We start from the raw sequence: 27559 nt of genomic DNA on the forward strand, positions 1-27559 counted from the left end.
GAATTTATTCGAAGGTTAGAAGAACAGAAAAGAACGAAACCTAATTGTATAAACTATGGGTTTGGGAGAAATATTTTTTCCTAGAATGGGTGCGCGCCTGAAGATTTCTGAGCATGGATTTCACAGTGGAAAAAATCTGAAAAATGGATTTGTCTGTAGTTTTCACAATTTGATATTTCAGATAAATCTGTAGGTTATTTTCCAACTACAACAAACATAAAAATGAAAATACAAATCAATTACAATAACTTAATTAATTGAATTGTTTTCAAACAGAAAAATATCACAAGTTTGTGAAGTCTTATTATTCAAACAAGTTAAAAGCCAGTGTTATTCTTCATCCATCTGTATAAGGCTGCGAGATATAAGTTAAGAGTAGATTTCTATTTCTTGCAGACAACACCACGTCCGTTAATTCCACTGCCACAAGTTAGGCTAGCATACTCTGAAGAAGATCCACTGCTAGAAGAGGCAGAGCCGGTGAATCTAGCAACAGCACAATCCTTGGCGAAAACATTTGAAGTGATAAACTTATCTTCTCCACCAATGACAGACATTGATGCTCCCATGTTCACTTTACTCACGTAGTTATTAGCATAAGTCTGTCCTAGAACGCCATTTATGTTCTCACCGAGTGAATAAAATTTGAAGCCAAGGTCAAGATGAGCAAAGCAATTATCTTTAGTTATTCCATAGTTGTGAACCGTAGAGTCTTCTTCGGTAATGGGCACGACATTAGCAGTTATCTTGAAGTTTCCTTCTACTTCAACAATGATTTTGTTAGTTGTGCTTGACCTTGTTACAGTGACAGTTGGTGCAACTTCAGATTGCCATGTGCGCCTTCTGATTCAGGCAAGTAGATGGGTTGTCCATCGAAAGTGAGTCCTAGACGGTCGACAGAATCGTCCCAAACAGCAGTCTTTCGAGCACCAATATAGATTTGGTGGTCACCGAAGAGGATACCGATGGCTTGAACCCAAGTGAAGTCTCTCTTCAAGTTTTTGTTTCTTTTACCAATGAAGTGGGCATTTATGTGGAGGTTTGAATCGGAGAGAAGGCAAAAGTCGCGGTTTTGTTTCCCGTGGAAGTAGAAAGTGATCCCATCACCACCTATAAATCTTGGATCTTGGCAAACAGCTCCTGGTTGATCACAGCCTGTGCACATTACATGAAATTTACCTCAGTTAGCATACATATATATTTACAAATATGAGATCGTATATTAAATAATACTAGTGCGAACTAATTAATTTAATTAGTTAGGGCAATAGTATACTTACTGCACATGGGTTTACAGGTGACACAATCAACCACACATCCAGTTGGGCAAGCAGCAGGACAAACATGCTCAGCATTGTAGCACTTCCCGTACTTTGGGTTTCTGCACCTAGATCGTCTCTTTGCTGAAACCTCGGAACTTGGTGGAACGGATGGAGTTGTTGGGGTAGGAGTAGGAGTAGAAGGTGGTGTAGGATACACAGGAGGTGAAGGAGTAGGCTCGTTAGGTGGTGTAGGATAGACTGGAGGTGATGGAGTTGGCTCTGAAGGTGGTGTAGCTACAGGAGGTGTGCTAGGAGTATCACCTTTACCTTTGCCCTTGTTTTTATCGTCATCCTTTTCTTTATCATCATCATCACCCTTGCCTTTTCCCTTGTTGTCGTTATCGTCCTTTTCCTTATCATCGTCCCCCTTACCTTTCTTGTCATCGTCATCCTTTTCTTTATCGTCGTCGCCTTTACTCTTGTTGTCATCATCACCCTTTCCCTTATCATCGTCACCACCTTGTGGCGGACTAGTTTCAGATGATGACCCATTATCGGGGCCACAAACAGGCTTACATGAAACACAATTGACATGGCAACCTCTGTCGCCGCAGAACATAGGACAAACCTTAGGCAAGTTGTAACATTCCTTGTACTCCTTGTTCTTGCAAGTAGCTTGGCTTGGATTATCGAGTCCAGGTGGATATCTGGCTGCCTCTGCCATAAACCCCATGGCCAACAAGACCATAACAGATGCAACACAAAGCTGCACCATAGCACGAGCCATGATATTGATTCCTCGCAGTTATCTACCAAATGATTTTTTTTCTCTAGTTAGAAATGATGCTATGAATGGTTTGATGATTTAAGTTTGTAATCTCTTGCAACTACTTATGGAGGACTGAATTCCTTCATATATGTACGGCATCAAATATATTAAGCATCGCCCTTTACCAGTACTGCAATTTAGGTTCTGGGTGGCTATTTTTATAATAAAATAGTAAATAAATATCCAGGTAAACTCTTTATGTCATTAGATAGTAACTTGGTGTTTAGGCTTACTTTCTCTTTTCGTCTCCCTTCTCATTAATTGTAGAGATAATAAAAGACAAATAGAGATAATTAATTGTTGCTATCTAGCTCGCCTCGATGTGAAAAAACAATCATTAAAAGAAAAAAACTGATGTTGAATAATAATAAAAGACAAATGATTTGGTACCATATTTCTTTGGGTTTTGTTATCTTGTGCATTCATGCACAAGATAACACCCAATCATTGCATCGGAAAAGTGCAAAAACAATTAAAAAATAAAAGAGATAATCTTTTTTTGCATTGAAGATTCTAAGGATCAAATAATGTGTGATATGTCATTAAAAGCCTCCACGTAGGTACATATGACATGTCATATGTCGTACGTGCACACATTTTCTTTGGTGGATGCACATTTCTTTTCATGTCTTCGAGGTAGGTTTCTATGACTAGTCCAACCAGTGGCGCACAATTATTGCGCATTACTGAAGTTGTAGCCTAGGAGATGGAGCTGCACAATCCGATGATGTAGCGCCAACATGGCTGAGACCAGAAAGGCTACTTAGCACATGCAACAACTATGTGATAGTCTTGTATATCCTTATTCAGAGTTGGCCCAGTTCAAGGAAGGAATAAAGGATGAGTTGCAAGTCATGGGAGTGACTTTGGCATTGTCCTAAGCTTTGGCCAAGGCATGGACAATGCATATGCAACAATGGCGATTATTGGTGATTATTGCTCGCCAAAAGAGATGCAAGTAATGCATATGAAGCATGAAGTTGAATTTAGCTCAAGTCAAGACTCAGTTGGCATGATATTTGGGTGTTGGCATCCAAATGAGCTAAGTGCACGATCGGGCGCAACAATTGCCAGATACTTGGCAGAAGTGCAAGTGAATGAAGCACAACCATTTCCGAAGACTTGGCAGAGGCCAAAGTTGAGTAAAGCACAATCATTGTCGAACATTGGCATGGGCCAAATTCAGTGATGCATAATGATTGTCGGATTTGAGTTCAAGTTGTCATTTGCGAGTGTGTGTGCATCACACGCATGCCAAAGTGAAAGAGCAAGTTAGAGACAGTTATAAAGTTGATTTATAACCGAGTTTGGCATAGCCTAACTGTTTGGGACAAGTGTGGTGACATTCTATACGCCAGCACTAAAGTTAGCAGTTAAAAAGTAAGTCTGGCGGTTAGGGGAACTGCCTATGGACAGACGCATGTTCATAGGGCGTGCAACAGAGTTGCATACAGATTGGCCCTGGTTCTTGGCATTATAAATAGCCAGAGAACCCTTGCAGATGGGAGTGGTTTGATAGTTCAAATTTTTAGGAACCACATTGCAGTAAAGAGTGAATTCTGCGTTAGGCTTAGAGAATAAGCTTGTAAGTCCATTAGTTGGACGAGTTTTGTATCTTCCCCTTAAGCCAATAAAAGAGAGTTTGTTGTCTTATGCGTTTTTCCTTAGTATCTTGTTGATTCGATAATACTCCCTAAATTCTGTGAAGCGTAAACATGGCAGGAACCTCTTTGTAGTATGGGCTACATTGCTGGTAGAGAAAATCTAAGTTAAGTCTTCTGTTGCAGAACTCAGTGAAGTTGGTTGTTTGCATAGGTGCAAACTTATAAGGATGAAAATACGAGTGGGTGATAAGAGATCACTGAACCACCGTATTTCCGGATTACAGTTGCACAAAAATTTGTCAGGAACATTTGCAGGTGTGACAGTTTCCATGGCATTCTACTTTTCGACGCTCAAATCAGCCTCTGGCTTGCACTGATATACTCTTTTAGGCTCAATGAAATTAATTAGCACACTGGTAAAACCTAAAAGTATGAGAACTTCCAATATAACCCATGATCACTAATTCGTTTCCAAAAATATGATCGACACAAAGAGAGACAAAAACTGTACATATAGATATATGTTTTGAGAAGCCTCTTCATATTTTTTTCTGTCTTGAAGCAAAACCGATTCGATAAACAAACGTGCCTCTTCATTTTGGACAATGAAAATTTTCAATTTATGATTCTAACCCAATCGAAGTTTTAAAACAACAACAACACTTTAAATATGATTGGATATCATGTCTCAATGAAGCCATTTCTTCTTCTTCTTCTTCTTCTTCTTGCTCAACAACAATTCAATTTAACATATCTTTAAGAATTTGTTAGGATTTGATTTTGATTTTCAGTTTTAAATTTTAAATTTTAATTTAGATGGAATGGTATTTTAGTATTTCTGCCCCCAAAAAAACACCCCTTAGCGGACACTATTGGATGGGGTTAGTAATTCATATCCCCCAATTAATATAAGTATCCCCAATCGCGCGCTCATTTTTTGAGACTATGCTTCTTTTTTTTCTTTTTTTATTGAGAGAACATGATTTGATTCGGCCAACTTTCCTAAGTTAGGAAAATACTAATTTACCCTTTATCATAATTTAAATTATAACTAACCTAATAACCATCTATACCTAATCATATATTTGTAGACACCTATTATAGGGGCTCCAATATTCTGGTTTTGAGGGCTCACAAAATGACAAAAAAGCGGGTCATGAAATAGTAAATCTAAAACCCCTTATCCCAATAGTTAATTAATGTTAATGAGTAGGTTAACTAAATTAAGTAATATTGGTGATAAATTAGTAATAAGATTAGACTAATCATTTGATTTATAGTTTATATTTGAAATCAAAATCATGGGATTTCTTTTTCTTTTCAAAACTGGAGTTACGGTTGGGTTTTCCAATCGTATACCAAATCAAGGTAACTTACGGTTAGGAAACCAACCGTATACAAAAGTTTGTTAAGCACTTACGGTTGAGTGTTCATATTTTCCCAACCGTATACAAAACCGGGGCAACTTTCGGTTGGGTTTTCCCACCGTATACAAAAGTTAGTAAAGCTTTTACGGTTTGGAGTTCATATTTTCCCAACCGTAGAAAATTTATACGGTGAGAAAATCAATATTTTCCCACCTAAATCAATCCTACGGTTGGAAAATATTGATTTTCCAACCGTATCCAGTTCTGAAACTAATTTTTCAATCTCTAATTTGATCAAATCTAACTTATTCATCAGATCAAAAGTATTTAAAAAGGATTGGGTTTTCGATTCTTACCCAATTAAAATTATTACTGGCTGAGAATTGATGATTAATCGTTGTTGAAGTAAAAACAAATAATGGTGATGGAGGAGAAGTAGGGAAGAAGAAGAAGAAATAGGTGGGTTTAGGTTTAGTTTTTTTTTTCCCGATCGCGTTTTGTTTAGGTTTTGTTTTTGATTTAATTAGATTTAGTTTGGTAATTATTTAGGTTTTTAAAGGATATTTTTGTATTTTTTGATAACAAAATAGGTCTCCCCACATCCACATTTGGGATAGTTGAATCCATAGGAGCCCTCAAAACCAAATCCTTGGAGCCCCAATAATATATTTGTAATATATTCTAATCTAAATAAATCATATATATCCAATTTAAATATTTCATTAATTAAAAAAAAAAACGTGAGAGAGGAGAGGCAACGGAAATTTTTTATTTTGAAAAAAAAAATATTCTCTTCTTCTTCCCTCTTTTCGTGGCGTTCCTCGTTCGATTCAAAAGCTCATCACTTGTAATTCGTTTTTGATTGAAAAAATTGAGTATAATGCATCAAAATATGGTTTAAATGGAGGTTACAGTAGTTGTTCGGTTATGAGTTATGTAAAAAAAACCTAGTTTGCTAACCAAACATTCTGAAACCAAGAACACGAAGAACACTTCGGCTATTACATATTCTTTTTGTAATCTAACTCTTGTATAAAACAACAAATGCGGAGTTCGGTTGGTTCGCAAAAAGAAAAAAATTCTAACTGAACTCCTCTCTGAAAACCTGTATATTGTGTTTGGTTGGTTAGGTTAGTTGGAAAATTTTGTCCCTTAACCGAACTCTTATAAAAAACAACAAATAGTGAGTTCGGTTGGTTCGCTAAATTATTTTTGCTAACCGAACCCTTATATGAAAACCAATATGTTGAGTTCGCTTGGTTAGGTTAGTTGGAAATTTTTTACCCTAACCGAACGCTACTCTGCAAACACATATGTTGAGTTCGGTTTATTCGAGAATTTTTTCTCCTAACTGAACTTCACTCTGAGAAGTCTTGTGTTGAGTTCGGTTTAGTCGAAAATTTATATTGGAAACCGAACATTACTCTGTATGCTCTAGAATAAAAATTCGGTTACCTATCTCGGAACCCAATAGCCGAACTGATATGGGACATATCCTGAGAATTCGCGTGCATTCCAAGATATGGCTAATATCTTGGGTATCTGTTAGTTTTAGTATCATATTTATTGATATTTATCAAAATTTTAATTAGTTTGCCATTTTATTAATTAGGATAATTAGTTTCTTTATTAAGTTTATCTTGTTAAGAAAGTTCTAGACTTTAGGATTTTACTTTTGGAGACTACAATTACATTATCATTGTAATTTAGCTTGCGAGCTCGTTAATGAAATCTATTGTTTGGTTTAAAACCTGTTTAACCTCTTTGAGAGATTTGATCATTTTGATCGTGTATCGTTACTTTTGCTCCTTGATTGGAGTTGATTATCATATTTGGGTCCTATTTACCGGAATGGATTCTCCGTGTGTCGGTTTATTTCAAATTGTTTCCGTTGTGTCATATCAGGTGGTCGCCTAGAAGGATCGATCGAGGAGTCTCGTGATATCTAGGTTATTTTATAAATTAAAAAAAAAAATCAAATATCAAAAAAAAGAATACAGAAAGAGAGAGAGAAAGGAGGTCGTCGAAGTTTGGTTTCTTTTCATCGTCTTATTTGGTTGTGCGCTCATCATCGCAGCCGCTTAATTACTTCACTATTCGGTACGATGTTTAACTCTTATGTTGATTATTCGGGTTTTTGAAATCAAGATTAATTACATGCTGATAAGTGAGAACTGAGAAGGTCTTTATAAGGACCCTCAAGCACGTCAACGCTATTAGACCATTCAAGAAACGAATTAACCGCTAATGACTCGATTAGTTAACATAAATTTTAATTAATAGAAATTAATCTAACAATAATTTAGATTCGAAAATAGTATCGTTGAATAGATCTCGAAAAGTTACGTGGAATTGAGTACTCGAACGTGTCATTTGGATGTCAGACGAAGTTTATTTCATCAGAGTGGTCTTTTTGTCATTTAACCGACTGGGGCTGCCCTTATCAAATTTATTGGATGTTCCACAGTTTTCCCTTGGTCTTATCGGGAGTAAATTGAGAAGATAAACTTCAGCTTATTTTTATTCTTCTTCTTCTTCATTCTTCTTCTTCTTTCTTTCTCTCTCTTCTTCTGTTCTATCTCTTTTCCTCTGTTGATTTTCAATTCGAGTAATTTGATCTTGAAATTGTCTGAGTAAGTAGGGAGTTTAGTAGATTGATGAATCAAAGGAGAAGGTGATGATGTTGCTATCGACTGAGTTGTGGAAGAAGCGGAAAAGGGTAAGATAATTTAGGGTTCCGATTTGATTGATTTCTTTTCATGAAATTACTTTGTGTTGATATATTAATGATGGGTTATCTGTAAATTTTTAGTTAGAGGTTGTGTGAGGTTTAATTTTGAGTTTGTAGAGAATTAGGGTTTTTGTTCTTCCCTAAACTAATCCGGAAATTAGGATTCATTCTAATTAGGGTTGTTTGTGTTGGGTTTGAGTTTGTGGTGAATGATTTGAGATTCGGATGAATGAGGTTTGTGTGTTATTTTGACATCTGCAAATTTGAGATTTGGAATCTCATGGAGACTTAAGCAGTAGAAGGAATAGTGTTGGTTGTGTTAGTTCTGATGGTGTTGATATTAGATTAGTTGATGATGGAGGACATGCCAGAGTAGTTGATGCTGTTACAAGCTAGGGTAAGTGATTGAATCTGAGTTTGAAGATTGTAGAAGAACAAGGAAGTATTACTGGGTGCTGATATTGCAGGTGTTGATGAAGTGAATAATGTTGCTGAATGGAAGCAAGATAAGATGGTTATGGTGAATAATGAACAACTGTGTTGAAGAATTATAGATGGTCTGTGTTGTTGAAGCAAGAAGTGAATAATGTTGTTGTGGAGGTGGTGCAGGTGGGTTTAATATTGGGTGTGGTTGAATTGCTGGAACTAGGGAGGTTTAGATTATCATAGAAAACCCGGAACAAGGGTTATGCTTGGGTTAAGATCATGGAGAAGTTGTTGGTGTTATTAATGCAGAGATGGAGAAATAAAGATGGAATTGAAGAGATTTATGGCTGTAGTTTAGGTCACGTTGAGATACAGGGGATGAGAAGTTCCATTTTGAACTGAAGGTGAAGATTTATATTATGGAGTGAATTGGAGATCAATTGCTGATGACTAGCACAATGAAGGAAGATGATGGTGTTGAATAGAATTGGGTGGTAGCAGCTCCTGGTTGATGAAGTGATGAAGATAAGTTACATTGATCCAGTGGAGAGATTGGAACTGATGTATCTTTGCATGAATTTGATACAACTTGGAGCTGAACTCCAAGTGGTGCTGCTGAACTGAGATTGAGATGAGTATAGATAAGAAGTGGATTTATTGCTTGGAACTAGAACTACAAGAGTAATCTGGTGATAGTTAGATGTGTGTTTAGGTGCAGATGAAGTGTGGGGGAGTTGTTGTAATTACAGGTTGATGTGGAGTGTTGAATGTCGAGGGACAATTTGTAATGAAAATAACATTGATGTTGAGAATGGATTCGATATGCAGTATAGAGTTAGGTTTAGACTGCAGCTGTGAGTGATGGTGTTGGGTTCGTATGTCAATGCAGGTGGGAGATATGAGCTGAGATGTTTGTAAATGTAGAATTGGTGGTTGTATCTGATGGAGCAGTAATGGTTTTGATTGAGAGATGGGAGTAGTCTTGGTTAAGCTGTAGAGTTGAAATTGAAGTTAGAAATGATGTATTGTGTGTAATTGATTTGTTTATAGTTTTGAGTTTCTTTTCTTTTCAGTCAGATGTTTATCTGATTTGTTCTACCTGACTTAGATTATCTGATCGAGTTGGATCGGTGTTAACTCACCGAGTTTCCCTGACTTGTCTTGAATTGACTCAGTTGATCGACTCAGAGACCTGACCAGTTGACCTTTGACCTGGACTTAGGCATTGACTATTAGTTGACCTCTCCGACCTGATGTCGACTGTTAGAGACTGTCTGTTGACCCAGCTGAACCAGGCATTGGATTATTGAACATGAATTGGACCCTTATGGTCCGAATTGCCTTTCTTTCCTTCTACAAAGTTGTAGATATTCATAAGACATATCTATTGGACTGTAGAACCAACCTAATTGGATTAGTAAACCTTTATATGTGCTAAAGATAGATAATGAAAGGTGTAAAAACATAAATGGACACCATTAAATAGTTCACTTAGCCTATAACCAGAGATTTGCATAAGATTATGATATGAGCCTTGTGTGAGCCTTTTAGCTAATTTCTTAGACTGCTTGTGTGATAACAGTTACTCTTTATTAACAACGATCGATTCAAAGGATAAACCAGTGGATGGTGGATTTCGAGGTAGGCATGGCTAGTCATCTAAACAGGTGGGAACTCTGTAACCTTCTTGTAATCATTAAGCTTTCTTTTATCTACGAGCATGATGAATCTATACTATTTGAGTGCATGATAGTGTATAATGTGGTGTTCTATTTCTTGTATCTTGAGTATGACGTATATGTTGCATCTGTATGTACGGTGTTGTTATAATGTGTTGTGTTGATATGCACTATGAGAAATCACTAATTCATCCGTCGACAATATTATTTAGTAGGGCGGTAATTCATTCGTTTAAATATTATTATAAGTATTTCATTAGTAGGGCGGTAATTCTTCTGTTATAATATTATGCTTATTAATATAGTAGGGTGGTAACTCATCCGTTTGAATATTACAATAGTAGGGCGGTAATTCATCCGTTATGATATTATATATACTATTTTATTTGAGGGAAATCACTCGTGTGCTTATTATACTTGTTTGTCTAACTTTCTGATCTTGATGGTAATATTTTGAATCATGGTTTCTATGAGCACTCTGTGTGGAAGATGTTATTATTATTGATTAGGGTTTCTTTCGCGTCGTCTTCTCCAATGAGTTCGGCGAGGTTGGAGTGACACTTGCTTCGTAATGCATAAATTGTTGTATGATTAGTTAATTCTTGTTTTCTTTCAATTTATATTCTTTAGTACTGTGGAGAGCATGTTAGTGATTACTTGAGAGTTAGACGTTTCCATTGGGAACCCCTTTGGGATGATGTGCTCACTTGTTCCCACTTCAGTTTCAGTTTTTCGAAGAGATGGTGTAGTTGAAGACATCCGCTTCAGTAGTTTAAACCGATATTCGATTAAGAACGTTTCTTATATCTTTCATATATATGAATTTTTGTTGTTTTGTAAAACAATACACATATATACTAATATCTTTGGGAGTTTCATCTATAAAGTATCAGAGAGCTTCGGAATTAATTTTGTTTTACTTTATATAATTATGTTCCTTAAAACCAATTATCTAGATGTTGTTACTTCAGGATTAGGCTATAATCCTATTGGCTAAGCAGGTTTAAAATTATGGGCGTGACAGTCTTGTTCGGTTAAACTAATTTGGTGGGTGTATTTATTTCTCCATTATATACTCATTGGTATAATCCAAAAGCCCACTAGCTACTTTACTCAATTAATCCATATACCACACCGAGACCAACCATCTCACCTTACACTTTTGGGAGCCATTTATTCACCCTTGTTTACCAGTACACATTAATCATTCCCAATCACCTAAAGACGTACGTGGTTACGCACCCTGCTGGACTAATTGGATTGGTACCCGCATCCGGATCAGATTGAATGTGTCAAAAATGGGTCGATTACTTGTGTCAATGTTTGCAGGTTTTTGTTGTCCATCTGTAAGAAATATTTTGACTCGATTGTTTGCGAGGTTGTCGACATGGATTTATGTGATATCGCAGCCGAGGAGACAACGCTTATAAGTTTATTTGGGGGAAGGCCAAGGTAGTTCTTATACAAGGTCCCATACCAACAGAAGAAACAAAACCCATTGAGGCTAAAACTGTACGTCAAACTGTTGATAAAGAAAGTTGTGAAAAACAATTAATTGGAGTTGATGATACAATTCTTCATCAGGGTATTCATGAATCTCTCATGGATAGAGTTATCTATATTAAAGACGTTAAAAGAGCATGGGATGGATACCTTCAATATAGATAACTCTATCCATGAGAGATTCATGAATACCCTGATGAAGAATTTTTCAGTGGTGTTTGTACAACTCGTGATCGATTTAGAAGACTTATTACAAGAGTACAGATGACTATGAATAGATTGTTTCCTTTGAACATTCAGTATCAAAAGGAAAGATGTTACGATAGTTATGTTCACACTGATTCTTGGTTATGGCACAAGAGAATGGGTCATGTCAACTTTAAAAGTTTACAAGTTTTAGCAAAGAAAGAGATGGTATCTGGTTTACCTTTTATTGAGCTTTCTGAATCAAGATGTGAGAATTGCATCTTTGGCAAACAACATAGAGATCCATTCCCAGTGAATAAAGCAAGAAGAGCTGAACAACAACTGGAGATTTTTCATAGTGACTTATGTGGTCCTATTGAAGTAAAATCACATGGAGGTAATAATTATTTTATAACTTTCATTGATGATTTTAGTAAAAAAGCATGGGTATATCTACTTAGACAAAAGAGTGATGCTTTTCAATCTTTTAGAAGTTTTAAAGCTTATGCTGAGAAATAAATTGGTAAGAGCATCAAGATTTTAATTACTACTAGAGGCAAAGAGTATACTATTGTTGACAGTTTTATGGAAGAACATGGCATTCAACATCAATTAACTGCAAGATATACACCACAACAGAATGGAGTTGCAGAGAGGAAGAATAGAACCATAATGGAGATGGCAAGAACTATAAGAAGAACAAAAGATTTACCAAACAATTTTTGGGGTTATGCAGTAGACACAACAGTTTACTTACTTAACATATGTCCAACAAATAGTGTGAATAATATGACACCAGAAGAAGCTTGGAGAGGTGTAAGACCAAGTGTAAGACATCTGAGAGTTTTTGGGTGTATTGCATATGCACATGTACCTAAATAACTTAGAAAGAAGTTGGATGACAAGAGTGAAAAATGTATTATTGTTGGTTATAACTCAGTAACCAAAGGATATTAATTGTTTAATCCAGAGACAGGAAAATTAATTACAAGTAGAGATGTGATCTTTCATGAAGACTCACAATGGAATTGGAATACTGGGTCAACAAACAATGTTGATCCAAATTCTGGGTCAACAAGGAATGTTGATCCACCTGTTGCTGTCAGAACAGTTGCAATTGTAGTTGAAGAAGAAGTGCAGATTCAAGATAATATTGAAGAACACCATGATGAAGCAAGAACAGAATCGGTACCACAACAAGAAACTACAAGACCAAGAAGAAAATATGTCATACCTGCTAGGTTAAATGATTATGTTTTAACAAAAGATGATGAAGATATTGATGATGATGTGGTGAACTTTGTATTGTTTGGAGATTGTGATCCTGTAGCTTATGAATAAGTATCTAAAGAACAAGGTTGGATTGAAGCCATGAATGAAGAACTGAAGTCAATTGAGAAGAATAACACATGGGAATTAACAAAACTTCCACCAGGAAAGAAACCCATTGGTGTTAAGTGGGTTTATAAAACAAAATACAAGTCAAATGGTGAAGTAGATAGACTGAAAGCAAGGTTAGTTGCTAAGGGATATAGACAAAGAAAATGAGTAGATTACTCAGAAGTATTTTCACCAGTTGCAAGACTTGATACAGTAAGAATAATAATTGCTTTAGCTGCACAGAAGCATTGGAAGATTTTTCATAAGGATGTTAAGTCAGCATTCTTGAATGGAGTTTTGGAAAAAGAAGTTTATATTGAACAATCAGCAGGTTACATTATGGAGGGGAAGGAGAATGAAGTTTACAAGATAAACAAAGCTTTGTATGGTTTGAAACAAGCACCAAGTGCTTGGTATACAAGAATAGATTCTTATTTCATTACAAAAAGGATTTACAAGATGTCCACATGAGCATACTTTATATTTGAAAGCTGATACTCTTGGCAATCATATTATAGTATGTTTGTATGTGGATGATCTTATCTTTACTGGAAATAGTTCTGAGATGATTAAGGAATTCAGGGAGGATATGGTGAAGGAGTTTGAGATGACAGATCTTGGTTTAATGTCATATTTTCTTGGTATTGAAGTACAACAAACTGAAAAAGGATTTTTTATTAATCAACAAAGATATGAAGAAGGTATACTAAAGCGTTTCAAGATGGATAATTGCAATCCAAACTTAACATCAATAAAGGAGATACTGAAGTTGACAAGAGAAGGGTCGGGAGAACTTGTGAATTCAACAGACTTTAAAGGTCTTGTTGGATGTCTTAGATATCTGACTGCTACAAGACCTGACATTATGTATGCAGTTGGTTTGGTTAGTAGATTTATGGAAAAACCCATACAATCACATTTACAAGTTGCAAAACGTATTCTGAGATATGTTAGAGGAACAACTAGTTTGGGAATTCTCTATAATGTTTTAGAAGATCCAAAATTAGTTGGATTTACTGATAGTGATTGGTCTGGTGATACAGAAGGAAGAAAGAGCACATCAGGTTATGGATTTCAATTAGGAACTTGTTTTTTCTCTTGGTCATCAAAGAAGCAACAAGTTGTTGATTTATCTACAACAAAAGCTGAATATATAGCTACTAGCAACTGTGTTACACAAGTTGTATGGTTAAGAATGATGCTAAAGGCACTGTTTCAAGAGTAGAGGACACCAACAACAATAGTTTGTGATAACAAGTCTACAATTTCATAAACTAAGAACCCTGTGCTTCAAGGAAGAAGTAAGCACATTGATATTAAGTTTCACTACATCAGAGAGCTTGTAAGTAATTAGGAGATAGTTGTGGAGTTTTGTGAAAGTCAAGAGCAAGTGGCAGATATTTTCACCAAGTCTTTGGAGTCTACCACATTCATTTATTTACGTGGAAAATTGGGAATGATTAACAAAGAGTATCTTGGTTTAAGGGAGGATGTTGAAGAATAAACCAAGATACTATGAAGAAGACAAAAGGGATCAACAAGCGTTGTTGATACAGTAGTATGGATCAACTACGAGAGTTGACAGAATTTGGTTGGATCAACTGGTAGAGTTGACACGATGTGAATGGATCAACAAGTATTGTTGACACGTAGTACGGTATTTAGAAGTTAGCTTGGGTTGCAAGTATTATTGGTTTTAGAGTTTGTTTACGTAAGAATATTCTACAAGAGTCTTTGTTAGAGTTTGATTAAGTTAACAAAGTGTTTATTACTTGAGAGTCAAGTTTGTAAACATATAAATAGGCTGTTAAGCCGTGAGTTTTAAACACATCAATTAAGAGAAGTATTATTTGAGTTTAGTTTTGTGTTCTTTCATTAAGTCTTTGATACCAGATTTTCTACAGTTTCAGCCAAAAAGTCAATAGCAACGGAGGTTGTTGTTAGTAAATTGAAGACTAATTAATTATTTCCTAAAGTTAGTTGTGGTTATTTATGGAAGGGGTTTCCTAAACCGGCTAGGATTCTTGGTGCCAAGTTTGTAACCTATATAAATAGGTAATTAGGCCTTGTATAATTGTATTGTGTAGAAAACGATTAAGAGATCGGTGAGAAATTTCTTGTATAGCTTTTAGGGCTAAAGCTAGGGTTTCCTTGTGAGAGCATATTGGTGAGGAACAAGAGACAAGGTTATCGTCTCGGGTAATTTTTGCAGTGTAACCAAGGGTTTGCTGGGATTCACACAACGTTGTAATCGTTTTTCTTCATAGTGGATTTGAGTTGATGCGGCTCAAAGTGGACGTAGACAATATATAGAAGTTGTATGTATTGGTCGAACCACTATAAATCTCGTGTCTTGTGATTTGATTTGTCTTTCTCGTATTATTATAGTTGCTTGTGCTTGGTTTACTTATTATTCATCATAATATCTCAAGATCCGTTATTCCGCGGTTGTCAGTGATTCCCTAAGAAAATCCTGACAACTGGTATCAGAGCTCGGGTTAGAGCTTTAGGGTTTATAGTAGTACGATTGGAGTGGGATTTATGGGTGATAGTAACGAAAGTACGGTAGCTAGGGTTAAAGTTTTTAATGGGAAGAACTTTGCGTTTTGGAAGTCTCAGATGGAAGACTACCTATATGAGAAAGACATTGTTGATCCATTGGGTGGAGTTGCGAAAAAGGGAGCACGCAAAGACGATGAATGGACAACTCTTGATCGCAAGTGTGTAGTCGTGATCCGTAGATGTCTAACGGAGGAAGTCTACAATAACGTACAAGAGGAAACTAGTACGAAGGATCTTATGGATAAACTTGAAAAGTTGTATCAAAAGTCACCATCTTCGCGAAAGATTATGTTATGTGAACAATTATTTAATCTGAAGATGCAAGAAGGCGAAGCGATTTCAGCACATCTTGGGAAGTTTAAATCAATTATTTCTCATCTTTCAAAAGTTAGTATTACTTTTGATGATGAAGTTCAAGCTTTACGGTTGTTGTCGTCATTACCAAAAAGTTGGGAGACTGCAAGGACAACCATTAGCAATTCTGCAGGGAGCGAGAAGTTGAAGCTTGATGATGTGCAACAAAGGTTAATTGCTGAAGAGGAGAGAAGAATAGAACAAGGTTATCTTTCTAGTTCTTCAAGCTCGGCCTTAAGTATGCATGAAGAAGATAGAGGAAGGAGTTCAAATAGGAACAACAACAAGACTAGATGGGAGTCTAGAGGTAAATCTAGGGGAGATCTCAATCCAGTCCTAGAGGTGTTGTTGAGTGTTGGGCGTGTAAGAAAGTAGGACACTTCAAGCGCGATTATCCGGAAAACAAAGGTGCTAATATGGTGGAAATAAAGGTAATCAAGAAGAGGTCAACCTAGTTGCAGCTGCGGAACCGGTGAAGGTCCTTGTTGATAACAAGAAGGTGATTACGGAAGGTTTTCTACTACTCTCTGAGGACAAGCAAGATGAGTCTTGGATTATAGACTCGGGAGCTTCTTTCCATGCAACGGGTGATAAGAGTATTATCTTATAAAGTAGGATACTATGGCCAAGTATTCTTAGGTGACGGAGAATCATGCGACATCATTGGTTTGGATTATGTGATCTTGAAAGTCAACGGTTCGACATGGAAATTGAAGGATGTACGACACGTTCCAAATTTGAAGAAGAACTTGGTGTCTGTGGGCCAAGTTTGTGATGATGACTGTGAAGATGTGTTAACGAAACACAATTGGAAAGTAAAGAAAGGGGATATGGTGTTATCTCGAGGAGTTAGAGTCAATACTCTATACCGGACTTCAGATGCAACTACTTTAGCAGTGGCTTGTAGTGGTGAAGACACTAACTTGTGGCATAGAAGATTAGGGCACATGAGTGAAAAGAACATGAAGATTCTATGTTCGGGAGGATATCTACCAAAGGTGAAGTCTGTTGATATGAGTTTTTGTGAAGACTGTGTTCTTGGAAAGCAAAAACGGGTTAGATTCAGCAGAGGAGGAAGAGACTTGAGAAGCACGATACTTGATTTGGTTCATACCGATGTATGGGGACCAATTGATGTTGCATCTCACAGAAGATTCCATTATTATGTCACCTTTATTGATGATCACTCAAGGAAGGTGTGGCTTTACTTCATGAAGAATAAGTTCGAGGTGTATGAAGTGTTTAAGAAGTGTAAAGCTTTGGTTGAAACAGAAACTGGTCTGAAGTTGAAGTGTCTAGGGTCAGACAACGGTGGTGAGTATGAAAAAATAGAATTCTTACAGTTATGTGCTACAAATGGAATTAGTTTGGAGAGGACAGTTCCAAGGACGCCACAAGAGAATTGAGTAGAAGAACGTATAAATTGGACATTGAATGCACGTGCAAGGTGCATGAGGTTGCAGTCTGGTTTTCCCGAGACCTTCTGGGCACACGCAACAGAGACGGTTGCTTATCTAATTAACAGGACACCTAGTTGTCCATTAGATATGAAGATACCAGAGGAGGTTTGGAACGGAAAAAAGGTAAATCTTTCATATTTGAAAGTTTTTGGTTGTGTTGGTTATGTTCATCTTAGTCCCGGTGAGAGGTCTAAGATAGGTGCTCAAGCAAAGAAGTGTATATTTCTTGGTTACGGAAATGACTCTTTTGGGTATAAACTTTGGGACTACGAGGGTCACAAATTTATTAGAAGTAGATGTCACTTTTAATGAGAATGAGCTGTACAAGGACAGGAATAAAACACAAGTTGAAGATGTCGGATCAAGCAACGTCGATAAGGAGTTGTATATCGATATTGATGATGTTTCTGGAAAACGTTTGGTACAAGAAGGGAACGGTGTTGCTGATGGCAGAGAAGTACAAGGTGAAGAGACTTCTGCTGCAGTGGGAGTTACTCTTATAGTTCCACAAGAAGTACGCAGATCATCAAGAACTCCAAAACCAAACCCAAGGTATGCTATGAATTATCTATTACTTACGGATGGAGGTGAAACGGAAGATATTAAATAAGCACTAGCGGCTGATGATTCAGGCAAGTGGCAACTTGCTATGGAGGATGAGATGAATTCACTTGATGAGAATGGCACATGGGTGTTAGCAAAATTACCAAGAGGTAAGAAGGCGTTGCATAACAAGTGGGTTAATCGGATGAAATCTGAAGCAAATAGAGAAATTCGCTACAAGGAGAGGTTGGTTGTGAAAGGTTTTCAGCAGAAACCTGGTGTTGACTACAACGAGATATTTTCTCCAGTTGTAAAGATGACTACTGTCAGAGTAGTGTTAATTCTAGTGGCTTCTGAAGATCTCTACCTTTAACAGTTGGATGTAAAGACATCTTTTCTTCATGGTGACCTAGATGAAGAAATTTACATGAAGAATCCAGAAGGATTCATAGTAAAAGGCAAGGAAGAGATGGTGTGCAAGCTAAAGTAGAGTTTGTATGGTTTAAAACAAGCCTCGAGACAGTGGTACAAGAAGTTTGATAACTTCATTCATAGAGTTGGTTACTCATGGTGTAATGCAGATCATTGTTGTTACTTCAAAAGGTGCGGTTCTGACTACATCATATTATTACTGTATGTGGATGATATGTTGGTTGCCGAAACATCTCTACAAGAAGTTGAGAATTTGAAGAAACAATTAGGAAGTGAGTTTGCTATGAAAGATCTTGGTGAAGCAAAGCAGATTCTTGGTATGAGGATCATAAGAGACAGAGTTAAGGGTGTACTTATGCTTAGTCAGACTGAATATATTGAATGAGTGTTCAAAAGGTTCAATATGGAGAATGCTAAACCAGTTAGTTCTCCACTTGGAAGTCAAATTCGTCTTTCAAGTATGCAGTGTGCGAAGACAGATGAAGAAAAGGAGTACATGTCTAACGTATTATATTTTTCGGCTATTGGGAGTCTAATGTATGTTATGGTCTGCACGAGACCGGATATTGCACATGCAGTGGGATTAGTGAGTAGATATGCAAGCAACCCAGGAAAACAACATTGGGAAGCTGTGAAGTGGATTCTCAGGTATTTGAGAGGTAACACAAACATACCATTGTGTTATGGAAGAGGTGGTTCTATCTTGAGGGGTTATGTGGATGTAGACTTCGCAGGTGATGTAGATAAAAGGCGAAGTACGACCGGTTATGTTTATACTACGGGGTCAGCTGCAGTGAGTTGGAACTCACGTTTACAGAAGTTGGTGGCATTGTCTACTACGGAAGCGGAGTACGTAGCAGTGACAGAAGCGAGAAAGGAGATGATTTGGTTACAAGGATTATTATCTGAGTTGGGAAAGGAACAAGGAGATAGTGTTCTGTTTAGCGACAGTCAAAGTGCTATACATTTAGCCAAGAACTCAGCCTATCATGCTAGGACGAAGAATATAGATATATGTTATCATTTTATTCGGGATATCTTAGAATAAGGAGAGTTGAAGCTCGAGAAGATTCTTAGTTCGAAGAATCCGGCGGATATGTTTACCAAGGGAGTTACATCAGACAAGCTAAATCTCTGCAAATCTTTAGTTGGTCTCTCAGAATGAGGATCTGGGAGGGGAGCCGTACTGAAAAAGAAGAAGTTTTAGCACCGTCAAATCCAAAGTTGAAGAAAAGGAGAATCGAAGACAATAAATGAGTCTTCAAAGTGGGAGATTGTTAGTTAATTGAAGACTAATTAATTATTTCCTAAAGTTAGTCGTGGTTATTTAGAGAAGGGGTTTCCTAAACCAGCTAGGATTCTTGGTGGCCAAGTTTGTAACCTATATAAATAGGTAATTAAGCCTTGTAGAATTGTATTGTGTAGAAAACGATTAAGAGATCGGTGAGAGATTCTTGTATAGCTTTTAGGGCTAAAGCTAGGGTTTCGTTGTGAGAGCATATTGGTGAGGAACAAGAGACAAGGTTATCGTTTCGGGTAATTATTTCGGTGTAACCAAGAGTTTGTTGGGATTCACACGACGTTGTAATCGTTTTTCTTCATAGTGGATTTGAGTTGGTGCGGCTCAAAGTGGACGTAGACAATATATACAAGTTGTATGTATTGGTCGAACCACTATAAATCTTGTGTCTTAAGAGTTGATTTATCTTTCTCGTATTATTATAATTGCTTGTGCTTGGTTTACTTATTATTCGTCATAATATCTCAAGATCCGTTATTCCGCTGTTGTCAGTGTTTCCATAAGAAAATCCTGACAGTTGTTTTATTTGTTCGCTACCATTACGTAGATATCCAACCTTTTTGGTGGGATATGAGAGATTGATGGTTTTGGTCGTCGTCCTCCTCCTCATCTGGTCTGTGAATTTAATCGAAGGTTAGAAGAATAGAAAAGACCGATCAGGTGTAACTTTTTTCTTCGTACCAGCACAATATCTACTAGCCCGTTTCCATAAATCACCAACATACTTGCATACATCGTCATCATCAAGAGCCCAATACAGTATCCAACATGTCATAGGTAAGGCAAGAAGAAGATTACCACGACCCATGACTGCTAATTCTTTTCACTAGTGGTTGTTTGAAGAAGGGGTCGAAGCTATTCAATACCTAAACCCTATTTGAGAAAAATATTTTATGGTTACGAATCTTACGTTTCTTCCGGAAGGGTTTAACTTTTTATCCAAGAAAATCTTTTGAAAGGGCCTCATTCACCTGCTCTTTGTTGGTTCGAAAAAACCCGGTAATAATCCGTCACGACTCACGAGTTTGTCATTAAGAAATTAAAAGCTCCCGTAGGACTTATAAGTTGGTTCGTGATAAGGGTGCATCCTCTATTTGTGCATATTTTCACGTGGATACCTTCACACCTGTAATCCCAGCATAATATTTTTATTCTTTTTTCGGCTCGGCAAAGAAAATAATTAGATTGAAAGAATGAAGAATACAATAGGCTACAGAAGCTTATAAGAACCAGACAACTAATAGGCTACAGAAGCTTACAAACCAAAAGAGAAGAAAACAAACAAAATCAACAAATGACAACCCAAAACACAACAGGCTCAACCATGTATAAGACTAATATGCGAAGTCAGAAAGAAATTTCCCATCCCACTATTATATACGAAGTGTTAATCCCTTTAAAGCATGAATCCGTCAATTTTTATATACCTATTAACATCTTACGCCTTGCAACTCCCACCATTAAAAGTGAACGATTGCGAGATTTCCATATTTCCCACATTATTGCAGTTGGAAGTCACTTCCAAAGTTGCTTTCCCAACATAATAATTTTTGAGCACAAAATTTATTACCGGAGACTTATTACGCTAATTCTGTAAACTTTAACATATATAGGTTAAATATGCCATGCATGTTATAGCCAAGCCGATGCCTTTAACGAAGTAGGGTGCTACATCTAGTTTTTCACACTATAATGTAGTGTCTTGAAACAGAGTCTTACAGAGATGTCCTGCCTACTTATCCCCACAAAACCATGAGATACACCAAAAGTGTTTTCATGCTGTGACGAATTTTTACGGTTTATTTTGATGAGGTTGATGAGGAATAGTTCTGGAGAGGTGATATTTGGACGTTCTTCAAGAACTTTTGATTTAAGTGCCGAATATAACATCCAGTAAAATTCATAACAAACCTGTCACTCACATGGATGTAAAGATCTTAAGAAAACATTAAAAAACATATATATATAAAGAGAAAAAAAAATTAATGACATGGATATCAAGAGAAAAATTATCTTGTTTCGTTATGTACTAAGAGGTAAAGGTTTTAAAATTGAATGACACATAGGATTTAAGACTTTTTGTACCAAATTTCATCTCCAACACAAGGGTCAAGGTCATAGAGATAGATGACATGGCTAAGTGGAGGTAATGGAGAAAGTATAAATAAGACTTTCTCTATGACCTTGGGTCTTAAAGCCACATCATCATTTTGTCTCTAAATTCAAGTAAAGTTTGTTGGATAATACTTTGGGGGTTGGAGATCAACTTAAGGTTAAAAAAATTACATTTATATTTTTTTGTCATTTAGTAATGACCCACACATAAAAATGTTTTAATAAGACCTCCACGTAGGATGACCTTGACCCTTTGCATTGGAGATGAGAATCGAAAACAAAAAATTAGGTTGTATTGTGATTATCCAAAAGAAAAAGTAAAAAACCTAAATAAAATAAAATACATGAAATCAAAACCGGCCACTAATTTCTCGAACTAATGTTCAGTTTGCGGCCCGAAGAATGATTCCACCAGTGCATTAAATTTATCCTTAGTACGATCAATATCTTGTTTGGCAGTTTGTAATCCTTCATTCATAGCGCTCAACCGTTTAGCTTCAATTATGTTCTCTCGGTCAATGCGAACATTCATCACTTTATCAGTTCTCTGGCTTATTTTTTCAAGTTCTTCACTCGTGTTATCTTCATCTTCCTCATCAGGTACAGGTATATTTTTATTCTTTATATCAGCTAAATATCTCCCAGCACGAACCCACAAATCATCAATAATCTGGCGGAACGTATCATCCTGAGCCGCATTCAGTACGCATCCTGTTGCAGCTAATAATTTTGTATCGATGGTTTGAAGAAGATTTAAGAAGAAGAATGTGAGGGTTGAAGTTGTTCGTTACCAAAAACCCTGGTTGATATAAATACTTTATAGTTGGCCGCAGGGTTTAGCTTCTCATCCAAGATAAATTTAATGGTGAGTTTGGATGTAGAATTTTAAATGTGGAATTTATGGGTCCAGGGGATTTGGTAAAATTACGTTTCCTTTGTATGTTTGGCTGCCGAATCCTTGGAATCACGTTTCCTACGGGATTCAGTTTTCTAGCAAATCCTCCATATGGATTCTGACCCCTCTCCCCTAAGATTTGCTGGGAAACTTATCAAGGGATTTATGAACCCACTTTTTTTTAACTCTAAATCCCATATATATGCAATTTTAAGATTTGAGGGTAATGACAAACGGAACAAAGACATTAACACAAGAAAACACTATAAATTCTAGGAATTTTTATTGAGTTACCAAACACACAAGGTATTTACATAAATCCCTGAACTTGTAATCCCATGGGATTATAAATTCCTGGAAACGGTGAATTCTCCAAACAAACCCACCATTAATTAATTTCGGATTAAGTTAGTGTGTGTGACCTTGCACCCGAAAAAAGTCCAATATAATATTTATTTTCCAGAGCATGAGCATCCATAATGGTGGCCCAAGAGCAAGAAGTGCGAAATTTGATTGGGAAAATTAGGCGCAGCCGCGCAGGTCCAAAAAAATAATATTCTCATTGTCAGGCCCACAATTAATTTTAGGTACCATGACATCCATAAATATTTCCATGACACCCATAATTATATGAAATTATTAAAAATGTCTACATGACGGATTATGCATCCGCATGACAAGTTATGCATCAGGGGTATAATTGGCAACACAACTTGGATATAACATATCTAAAAATCCGCGCCTTGGAATTTTACAAATTTTATATCGTTGGAGTTCTTTTTAAGAGATCTACGCAACGAGTACAAACAACAATATCAATTTTTTGTTTTTCACGAAAAAATCAGAGGTGATCATCATTTTATGAAAAATTTCGAAAACTGACTACATAACCATTATGCAGCCACCAAAAAAGATGCATAACACATTCTGCAGACGCATAACGAATTATGCAACCATTTTCTCAATTGCATAACAAATTATGCATCTGCATAACAAAGTTATGCATCTATAACAAGTAATGTAACCATTTTTTTGGTTGATTTTAGTGTGTACATAAAAAATTGATGTATAATGCAGTATGCATCCATATTTACGAATGCATATCAGGTTATGCATCTATTTTCTTGATGCATAAAAGATTGTGCAACAATCTTCTCGATGCATAATGCATTATGCAGTAACATTTTCACGACTGCATAACATGTTATGTAGATATTATTGTAGGTGCATGACAAGTTATGCATCCTTATTTTTTGTTGGTTTCAATATTAAGAAAAAAGTAGCTGCATAACGTGTTATGCAACCATTTTCTGGACTGCATTACAAGTTATGCAACAACTTTTGTAGACGCATAACAGGTTATGTAACCATTTTCACAGCTGCATAACAGATTATTCAACCATTCTGACCAACACCAACACATCCGTAGCTTCCCAACCAACAACGCCAAATCGTTTTTTATATAAATTTAGTGGCATACAAAATCCGCCCTGCCATAAGTACATTGCAATTATATCACCCATCATCCCCAGAACTGTAAACAAGAGGAATCCAAGCCATCTCAACCAAACACAGCCCCATATATCGTCTATTACTTTCTGAACATTCACAATTTCGTCTCGCACCGGCTGTTGTAGGTCAACCTTTGAGTTAACTGGCCCATCGAGCTTCACATCCTAAATCCATTAGAATCACTAATAAGACAAACATAAGAAACTATAATGAGACAAAGTAGTGAAAACGATTTTAGTAAACAATGCCATTGTTCCTAGGGCCTTGTTAACTTGTATACTCGTATACATGTTAAGTTTCATTAAAACAACTATTTTTTGCATTGGAAACAAGATTTGTTTGTTTTATTGCATTAAAAACAATGATTCTTTGCATTGGGAAAAAGATTTGTTATTTTTCATGCAAAAAAAGCCAATTTATAATAGAATAAGACAAAAAAAAACACAATTTCCAATGAAATAAAGTAACTCTTTATTAAACCTTAACATGTATACGAATATACAAGTTAACAAAAACCTTGTTCCTATTACCCAAGCCAAGAGATTTAAATCGATCCACAGTAGTGGAAGCCAATTATTATTTATATGATGTATTTTACACGCAATTCATCGAAAAAAGTTTTGCTTCCCATTATGCCATTACCAACGCTTCTATTTGGACCAATTGCCTGCATAGTCTTGAAAAACTGATAGGCAACTACTAAACACTGTAAAATGTAAGGTATTAGACCGTACTAATACAGATACAGAACCTGCTAATATGTTCACGGATACAAGTGCACCTAATACGGCACCCACATATGCCGAATCGTTGCTTCCAATTGATTCTTCCTTGTATTTCTGGAATTTTGATTAAATTTCAATTTCTTCATCTGGTTCACAATTCACAGCAGCAACTCATCTGCGTCAGTTCGATCGAGCAGCACCCATCTTCTCCATATCACAACGTCGTTCTTCACCATTAATAGGGTTTTGTTGCCGATTCGTTGCTTCCAATTGATTCTTTCCTGTATTTCTGGAATTTTGGTTAAATTGATTGAGAAATTCATTAATAGGGTTTGGTGAAGAGAACGATATCCAACCTTTTTGGTGGGATATGAGAGATTGATGGTTTTGGTCGTCGTCCTCCTCCTCCTCCACATCTGGTCTGTGAATTTATTCGAAGGTTAGAAAAACAGAAAAGACCGAAACCTAATTGTATAAACTATGGGCTTGGGAGAAATATTTTTGTCTAGAATGGGTGCGCGTCTGAAGATTTCTGAGCGTGGGTTTCACAGTGGAAAAAATCTGAAAAATGGATTTGTCTGTAGTTTTCACAATTTGATATTTCTGATAAATCTTTAGGTTATTTTCCAACTACAACGAACATAAAAATGAAAATACAAATCAATTACAATAACTTAATTAATTGAATTGTTTTCAAACAGAAAAATATCACAAGTTTGTGAAGTCTTATTATTCAAACAAGTTAAAAGCCAGTGTTATTCTTCATCCATCTGTATAAGGCTGCGAGATATAAGTTAAGAGTAGATTTCTATTTCTTGCAGACAACACCACGTCCGTTAATTCCACTGCCACAAGTTAGGCTAGCATACTCTGAAGAAGATCCACTGCTAGAAGAGGCAGAGCCGGTGAATCTAGCAACAGCACAATCCTTGGCGAAAACATTTGAAGTGATAAACTTATCTTCTCCACCAATGACAGACATTGATGCTCCCATGTTCACTTTACTCACGTAGTTATTAGCATAAGTCTGTCCTAGAACGCCATTTACGTTCTCACCGAGTGAATAAAATTTGAAGCCAAGGTCAAGATGAGCAAAGCAATTATCTTTAGTTATTCCATAGTTGTGAACCGTAGATTCTTCTTCGGTAATGGGCACGACATTAGCAGTTATCTTGAAGTTTCCTTCTACTTCAACAATGATTTTGTTAGTTGTGCTTGACCTTGTTACAGTGACAGTTGGTGCAACTTCAGATTGCCATTGTGCGCCTTCTGATTCAGGCAAGTAGATGGGTTGTCCATCGAAAGTGAGTCCTAGACGGTCGACAGAATCGTCCCAAACAGCAGTCTTTCGAGCACCAATATAGATTTGGTGGTCACCGAAGAGGATACCGATGGCTTGAACCCAAGTGAAGTCTCTCTTCAAGTTTTTGTTTCTTTTACCAATGAAGTGGGCATTTATGTGGAGGTTTGAATCGGAGAGAAGGCAAAAGTCGCGGTTTTGTTTCCCGTGGAAGTAGAAAGTGATCCCATCACCACCTATAAATCTTGGATCTTGGCAAACAGCTCCTGGTTGATCACAGCCTGTGCACATTACATGAAATTTACCTCAGTTAGCATACATATATATTTACAAATATGAGATCGTATATTAAATAATACTAGTGCGAACTAATTAATTTAATTAGTTAGGGCAATAGTATACTTACTGCACATGGGTTTACAGGTGACACAATCAACCACACATCCAGTTGGGCAAGCAGCAGGACAAACATGCTCAGCATTGTAGCACTTCCCGTACTTTGGGTTTCTGCACCTAGATCGTCTCTTTGCTGAAACCTCGGAACTTGGTGGAACGGATGGAGTTGTTGGGGTAGGAGTAGGAGTAGAAGGTGGTGTAGGATACACAGGAGGTGAAGGAGTAGGCTCGTTAGGTGGTGTAGGATAGACTGGAGGTGATGGAGTTGGCTCTGAAGGTGGTGTAGCTACAGGAGGTGTGCTAGGAGTATCACCTTTACCTTTGCCCTTGTTTTTATCGTCATCCTTTTCTTTATCATCATCATCACCCTTGCCTTTTCCCTTGTTGTCGTTATCGTCCTTTTCCTTATCATCGTCCCCCTTACCTTTCTTGTCATCGTCATCCTTTTCTTTATCGTCGTCGCCTTTACTCTTGTTGTCATCATCACCCTTTCCCTTATCATCGTCACCACCTTGTGGCGGACTAGTTTCAGATGATGACCCATTATCGGGGCCACAAACAGGCTTACATGAAACACAATTGACATGGCAACCTCTGTCGCCGCAGAACATAGGACAAACCTTAGGCAAGTTGTAACATTCCTTGTACTCCTTGTTCTTGCAAGTAGCTTGGCTTGGATTATCGAGTCCAGGTGGATATCTGGCTGCCTCTGCCATAAACCCCATGGCCAACAAGACCATAACAGATGCAACACAAAGCTGCACCATAGCACGAGCCATGATATTGATTCCTCGCAGTTATCTACCAAATGATTTTTTTCTCTAGTTAGAAATGATGCTATGAATGGTTTGATGATTTAAGTCTGTAATCTCTTGCAACTACTTATGGAGGACTGAATTCCTTCATATATGTACGGTATCAAATATATTAAGCATCGCCCTTTACCAGTACTGCAATTTAGGTTCTGGGTGGCTATTTTTATAATAAAATAGTAAATA

The 27559-nt window shown here is 36.8% G+C and overlaps 1 protein-coding gene, 1 long non-coding RNA gene and 1 pseudogene across 2 annotated transcripts; 1 reads left to right on the forward strand and 2 right to left on the reverse strand.

The window, feature by feature from the left end:
* Window positions 1-299: 299 nt before the first annotated feature.
* Window positions 300-2083, reverse strand: LOC113327567 (annotated as a pseudogene).
* Window positions 2084-7602: 5519 nt separating this feature from the next.
* Window positions 7603-10807, forward strand: LOC113282974. Its single transcript, XR_003327271.1, has 3 exons — window positions 7603-7781; window positions 9802-9886; window positions 10621-10807. It is a non-coding gene; the product is annotated as an uncharacterized LOC113282974 (long non-coding RNA).
* A 14655-nt stretch (window positions 10808-25462) lies between these two features.
* LOC113327572 lies at window positions 25463-27427 on the reverse strand. Its single transcript, XM_026574753.1, has 2 exons — window positions 26572-27427; window positions 25463-26446 (listed from the first exon to the last, which is right to left on the reverse strand). Exons 1-2 carry the CDS (start codon window positions 27338-27340, stop codon window positions 25674-25676), a joined length of 1542 nt encoding a protein of 513 aa, XP_026430538.1. The 5' UTR covers window positions 27341-27427; the 3' UTR covers window positions 25463-25673.
* Window positions 27428-27559: the final 132 nt, after the last annotated feature.

The sequence above is a fragment of the Papaver somniferum genome, chromosome 1 (genome assembly GCF_003573695.1).
Source record: "Papaver somniferum cultivar HN1 chromosome 1, ASM357369v1, whole genome shotgun sequence".
Classification (NCBI taxonomy): domain Eukaryota; kingdom Viridiplantae; phylum Streptophyta; class Magnoliopsida; order Ranunculales; family Papaveraceae; genus Papaver; species Papaver somniferum.